This window comes from Glycine max, chromosome 5 (genome assembly GCF_000004515.6).
Source record: "Glycine max cultivar Williams 82 chromosome 5, Glycine_max_v4.0, whole genome shotgun sequence".
Lineage (NCBI taxonomy): Eukaryota > Viridiplantae > Streptophyta > Magnoliopsida > Fabales > Fabaceae > Glycine > Glycine max.
Window position 1 is genome coordinate 6,016,173 of NC_038241.2, and position 7,101 is coordinate 6,023,273.

Below are 7,101 nucleotides of genomic sequence, written 5' to 3' on the forward strand. Positions count from 1 at the left end.
TCATTTTTGTACGTTTTTTATTCTGAGGAAGTCACACTCACCATAGTAAAAATTAGAGTAACATCTTATTTTTATACTTTAGATGTATAAAAAAAATTTATCCTGATCCAGAGTATTTTGATGTGGATTGACCTTTTGCTTGAGACGAGTGATCCTTTCGATAAACTGCTATAATTTAGGACTTTAGGTAATGATGGGCTGTGACAACGAGCTATCCGAAAAATGAAGAGATACTGGTAGGATTCAGGCTAAATCATTAAGCTCTTCTAAAACGAGAAATATACTTAAAAAATAAAGTGTACAAACAATTGTTCATTACAAAATAAACTGTTGATATTCACAGGAATTACAACACAAGACAAGAAATATTTTAGCAAAGTAACAGAAACGAAAACGAGAAGAATGTACTTATCAATGGGAAGAATTCAAATATTTATAGGTCCATGTAGTTAATAGAGTTGTGAGTATTTTATTTTCCTTTCATATTCGGATCAAATTATTTTTAAAAATTTGGTGATGATGTATTAACCGTAAAAAATAATTATACAGTATCAACTCATCACAAATCAGCTTAGTATGATTGTTAAAAAAATTATTATAAAAATTAATAAACTTATCATATATAATAATTTATGATGAAATAATAATATAAAATAATTTTACACCGTAAAAATATAACCTATTTTTTCTATTTATAATGGGTTCAATTTTCAAATTCATCCATAAGTATAAGAATCTTGATTATAATTAAAAGAGATTGAAAATATATTTTTCCCTTGATAAAAGATGTACTTTTCAAGGAAGAATTTAACCCTAAAAGTATGCTTATTGCAAATTAAGTTATATCTTATCAGCTTATTGCAAACTTGCAGCTTAAATAGTATGTTTTCTACTAACCATAATATCAACAACAAAAAGTCAAAAACAATAATAGTATGCTCGATCTCATATGACAAGAACCATGTAAACACAGTCACAAACAATCATAGACCACTTTTCGCAAATTAATTTAAAAGCTTTCTGATTAGTCTCTGGACTGCATATATTTTCATATTTGTGGTAGCAGCCAGCCATAATAAGTACGGCATTTAGTCCTTCAACTGGATAAATCACATTTTAGATCCTTTTCAGAACCATAGGTGAGTCTGAACCGTTCATTCAAGTAGTCCCCACTACGTATTGGAGAGAATCTGCAGCAAACATTGACAAAAGTTCATAGCATCTTGCGTGTAAAAGCAAAATTTAAGAAATGTACGCATGCAAACTTTTAATAAAGACCTCCACCAGGGGAGTTATCTTTGTCGACTTTGTCTTTTTTGGATTTCATCTTGCCACCTGTTTCTCTATTTTTCCTTCAACCACTTGGTCAACCTTATAACTGTATAGTACTCCACTCTTTCTTTTGGAATTTATTTTTTAACCACTTTCAGTGCAAAAATCTGAGTTTAATTTACACTCTCAATTAATAAAAAAAATCAAAATAGGTATAATTTTTACATAAAAACCTTTCTAAAAGTCAATAGATTTAGTTTGCATGACAATTTTTTAGATAACAATGTAAAAAAAATTACAATCTACACATTATCACTACATAATTTTATTTTTCTTTTAATAAAATATTTTTTACATTATAACTTAATCAACTTTGAACAAACAACTAGCTCAAGTGTTATAATTTTTTAATAATGTGAATAATTGAATAAAATAAAAACTTTAGTCAACGTTTATTTTGCTCTATCTAAATTGAACTCTTTTCCACCCTCCCCTCTTTTTTTTGTTTTTGAAATTTTTTTTTATTACATCTTAGTTTCAATCACTAGTGAAAAAAAACTGGAGAATATTTTTTTTTTCTACCTGGGAGGAGATGATTCACTGCAGCAACTTTCAAAGCACTCCACCACACAGTCTGAGGCCGGGTCAAAGAAGAATGCCACCTGCAAAATAGAAAAATATTATTCATATTTTACTGGAATGCATAAGTAAATCATGCCAACAAACCAGAAGCCCTCATCAAAATGCAATAGGTAGAAAGAACGTTCTCACCATGTATGACATCAGACAACTTCCTTGTTCCATTTAATATAACTTGCACATTAAGACTCTTTGAAAAGATATCATCAACTTCTGTCTGATACAGTATTTCAGTAGATAAAGGATATCTTATCTCTAACTACCTCGTTCAGTAATATCCATGCTAAAAAAAAACTATTTTAAGTTCAAATTTCTTCATTTTAAGTCATGTTGTGGCCGAGTAGAACCTTGATCAACCCAAAATGACAGAGAAAGAAGCTTTATCTAGACGTGTCATCTAGCATTATACTAACTTCCAAAACCATTGATATTTAAGGATAACGCACACAAAATATTTAATTTAAAATACTTTTATTTAATATAAGATGTAAATGTAATTTGTTTTTTGTTGAAGTGCTTTTTAAATAGGTTGAAGGTATATAAAGATTAAATCCAGTTATTTTATATAGGAATGTATGTGGGGAAAAAAAATTAATGAGACTTAAAAACTTGAATAGTTTTAGAATAAAAAGAAGAGAAAATAGAGGCTTCACTAAGTACACAATCATCCAACTATAAATTGACATATAGGTAAGTTTATTAATTTTTATAATAATTACTTTAAATTCATACCTATCACGACTTTTTATAAATTAGCAATTAACAATGTAAAAATTTATACTAACAGTGTATAGAAATCAAAGTCTGAAAAGAAAAGACAAAAACATAAATAATTTTGAAACAGAGGTAGTAATTAATATTATTTGGAGAAACCACAAAATATCCCCACAAGATCACCATAATAATTATGATAGTTTACCCATAGCACGAACCTTTTTGTCATCAGAATTTGCATGTGAATTTTTCACCCCTCCCCTCTGTGTGTGTATGAGATAGTGTGGGTCGCAAGCTCTGTCACCTATGTCTAAAAACTCACTCGACCCATAGAGCTTGTGGGATCACGTAAATATTTATTCTTCAATTTCTAAGTCCAATAATGTGTATTCTAATCCAATCAACTATCCATACTTCTTTTTGGTTGGTATGAAGAAAAATATAAAGGTATAAATTCCATCTATTCTTTCCTACCCTTGAAATTAAAAGCCATTCATAAGCTATCATTCAAGACAAAAACAACAATAACACATTAAAGCAACTGAGGAAGTGGTTAGTAATTACGGAATAACGTTCTTTTCCTGTTGGCATAACCCTGTGAAGTGTTGACCTGCAAGTGTAATGACAAAAGCTGAGAATGATATGTACCAGTGTGGCAGTAGACTAAGACATTGCTTAATATGTATAAAATATCGATTGCAAAGTTGCCCAATCAACAGCTGTAATTAGTAAAAAAAACAAAAGAAAAAGCACTTGTTGGATGATGGATACCTGTATAAACAATTTGTCCACCTCTCCATCATGTCTCCAATGTTCACTATTAAGGCCCTGCAGATACAAACCAAAAACACCTAACAATAGGAAAGAAGAGCAGATAAAGTGCATAATTTTTTATGGAGCTTTAGTCTAGAGTCTCTAGATGATACAATGCAGTTGTGATTTAAATAGACTTAAAAGTAGTAATATATTATTTATAAAAACTTCTTAATCAAGAACTCACCCTTCTACATGAGGCACATCCTCCCAGACTTGAGGTTGGTTGACTTTATCCTTGCAGATCTATAAATGTAAAATCGCAAGCCTTTAATTAAATGAAATTATGAATTCTAAATATTAAATAGAAATTATAGATCAATAACAATATGATAGATCATAGAGCTCAAATGAATAAGGTATATGTCAGAAAGGAAACATGAAGTGAGGTGTATGAAAGGTAAAATTAAGGGGAGAGTAGGGGATTTACAAACTAAACAAATGGTGTTTCAAGAAGTGAGAAAGGAAATGATGGGAGATGAGGCTGTTAGAAACAAACTGGACAGGTGGTGGTCCACAAATGGAAAGGAAGATTCAACATGCATGAGGAAAGAGGGAAGACTAGTACGGTTAAAGGGCCCAGGAGTAATCAGGTCCTGAGATTGTTTCCTTTGCCATTCTTTTTTCTTTCATTTGTTTCTACTCATTCTGATCTGCAATTGGAATCCTGACACAGGGAGATAGTATCCCCTGCCTGTAAGGAGTTCAACTCCGTTTCGTCTCTCTAATACCAGGGACATGCCATAATAATAGAACAGAAAGTATACTATAGGGAAGACGAGAACCTGCAGTCCAGGAACACCATCAGTCATTAGGAGAGTGATCATGCCATAATCTGAATGAGGAGAGGCACCACATATCTGCTCATCAGATCCCAATTCACCTAATGTATTTGGAAGGCATATTAACAACAATAAAAGGTTACACAGGATAATCAGTTTGAAAACCTAGTTCCTACTAATAAAACAGCAGAAATAACTTTAGAATATGATATAAAACACAAACTATAATTGCCACCAGAATAGCAGTTTTTGACTCAAATCTAGCTACAACTCAGCAACTAGCAAAAGGAGTATTTGCAAAAATAAACAAGCAGAAAATAAATACAAATATACCATACATTTCATTATATGGACTACTGCCACATTCATGGGCATTATAGCTCAGGCCTAAAAATCAATACTTGAAAATAAAGAAATTATGTTCCCTTGTCTAACATGAAGATTGAACAGGAGGAAATAACAGTAAATAAAGCCGAAGTCAACATTGAAGATAAAATTTTTGGTGTGATAACAAACACAGACATAAATTTGTGGATATGGTTCTTTGTGCTTGCGTAAAAAGGTCCAAAAGAGAGAGAGAGAAAAAAAAGAATGCTAAACCTGGATAGTGCAGAAGGCGAAGAAAAGAAGCTGGTTTGTTCAAGGCACCTATCTTCTCAAAGTAATCTTCTTCCAGATTCAAGGACAAGGCAATCAGAGACAGCAGACTTTTTCCAGCAGCCCTGGGAAAGATAAGAAGAATATGTAAATTCTAAATTTTACAACAAAAGAAAACATACATATGGATGCTCAGGCTCGGTCATACTTTCCTTCAGCATAAAGCACACAAACTCACAATGTAAAGATGCATGAATAAAATAAACTCAGGCCACAAACCCCTCGTGTCTTATAGATTAGTTAAATTTACAGAGAAAATCAATATGCTATTGACACTGTTTGTAACTAAACCTAAAAGAACAACAGATGTTCCAATTTTATATTTTCTGGTAAGTAACAACTTAAACTTATAGTACACATTCGATAACATGGAATACACAAACAAATTGACAGGCTAATGAAACTCACAGTAGTTTCCAATATAAGGATTTCATTGTAGGTCTCCAGTTTGGCAGTAATTCTGAAGTGTCCTTGCCAGAAAAACATCTCAAGTCAAGCTTGTGTAAAAACAAACCACCCACAAATTAGAATACAGCACCTATTCCTAATGAAATGAATGCAAAGGAAAGCCATACCTTCAGAAGGCCATTGATTCAGATGAGCAATAGAGGTATCTTCTATAGGACCAATGTAATAGGTCTCTTTTGGATCACCTGTTAATAAGGAATGATCAAAATTTTCTGTCATTCTAGAAGATGAATAGTTGCATAAGGACATACATGGTTTTCTTTCAGCATTGGCCACACACATATCATATATCATTGCTAGTCATTGATATGTGTTGGAGGAAGCCTCATTACTCAGTGTGCTTGAGTGGGGTTTGCATAATTGAGTTAAATGAAATTGATTTTGTAAAATTAATTTAGGAGTGAGTAATTTATGTCTGAATAAGACTCAACTAAACATCTCACCCCTTTTATTTTAACTTTAAAAGCAAGTTACTAATATAACTGAATGTAAACAAACTTATTTAATGCAAAAGCTAATAAAGTTCAACTCAAAATTAACTTTTGACCCATAATTAATTGGAAAATACTTCTCATACATCTACTTTTTCTTCCATCTCATTTCCACCCCATCTGTCTCTTGTTTTATCACATCACCTATCACATTTATTATTTTCTCTTTACTTTCTATCTATTTCTTATTTCCACCCACTTTTGGGGTGTACGAATATCCTCACTCCAATCAATTTTTCAATGTAAAACCAATAAAAAGAATACGATTATGTATGCCAAAAGGATGAATACTTTTGTTTACCCTTTAAGCACAATATTTTCATTATTTCTTTAGTATTTCCTTCAAAACAAAAGAAAGAAAGAAAGGAAGAATACCTTTGGAGAGTGAAGTAGGATCAAGTGTCTCAGCATAGAGAGGAGTGTAGCCTCTATATTCCTTGCGGGCCAGGTCCATTTTGCGTTGGACCGGAAGCGAGAAGAACTTGCAACTTTGGTCGAAGACTTTGCTCACAAAATCGGTGTCCACCCCATGGTTCACAAGGTAAAAGAAACCATATTCCACGCATGCCTATTCATAGTTACCAATTATAACACACACATGAAATTCGTGACATAATCTTTGGCTTGTGAGAAAGAAAAGCAGAGAATAGAAGGGGGTGAGTTGAAAACCTGACGAATGGAATTGGCTGTGGAAAGACGATGGGGAGAAGAGAGGTCTATGATCGGAAGACTCAAAGTCGCAACCATTTTCGGTTCTGTCTCTTTCCCACTTCACTTCGCTTCTGCCACTGCAATTCTATAACTAGTTATTTTGCTGTGACTTTTTCGTGGCATACACTATTGTTTTCATTTACACGTTATTTGATTATAGTATTATTTTTTTATTAAACCTTAATTTTAAAATACAAAAAATAATATAGTAATGTTACATATTGTTGTCATCTTTCATTAACGCCTACCTATCACAGTCACGATTCACGATGGATATCGATATTGTTTTCGCAACACACAATAATGAAGGCTGGGTAGGGATTAGTATTCATAGTGTTTACATTGCTGATAATTTATCGAATGAGATTGTTAAAAAAAATGTGAGAAATAAAATTATTATAATTATAAGTAAAAGTCGATAATTAAGAAGTAGAATCAAACAACCACAATTAGAATCTTATAATTATTTGGATGGATTGTATATCATAACTTGTGATCTTATAATTTTATATAAATTTAAATATTTTATATAAAAATTTACTTCAATATTAAAA

At 31.8% G+C, this 7,101-nt stretch overlaps 1 protein-coding gene across 1 annotated transcript; it reads right to left on the reverse strand.

Moving 5' to 3' along the window:
* Nucleotides 1-918: 918 nt before the first annotated feature.
* Nucleotides 919-6,829, reverse strand: LOC100782970 (2-oxoglutarate-Fe(II) type oxidoreductase hxnY). Its single transcript, XM_003524006.4, has 11 exons — nucleotides 6,506-6,829; nucleotides 6,212-6,404; nucleotides 5,453-5,530; nucleotides 5,286-5,337; nucleotides 4,821-4,942; nucleotides 4,224-4,321; nucleotides 3,626-3,684; nucleotides 3,397-3,453; nucleotides 3,190-3,235; nucleotides 1,855-1,934; nucleotides 919-1,190 (listed from the first exon to the last, which is right to left on the reverse strand). Exons 1-11 carry the CDS (start codon nucleotides 6,581-6,583, stop codon nucleotides 1,097-1,099), a joined length of 957 nt encoding a protein of 318 aa, XP_003524054.1. The 5' UTR covers nucleotides 6,584-6,829; the 3' UTR covers nucleotides 919-1,096.
* Between the last annotated feature and the right edge of the window lie 272 nt (nucleotides 6,830-7,101).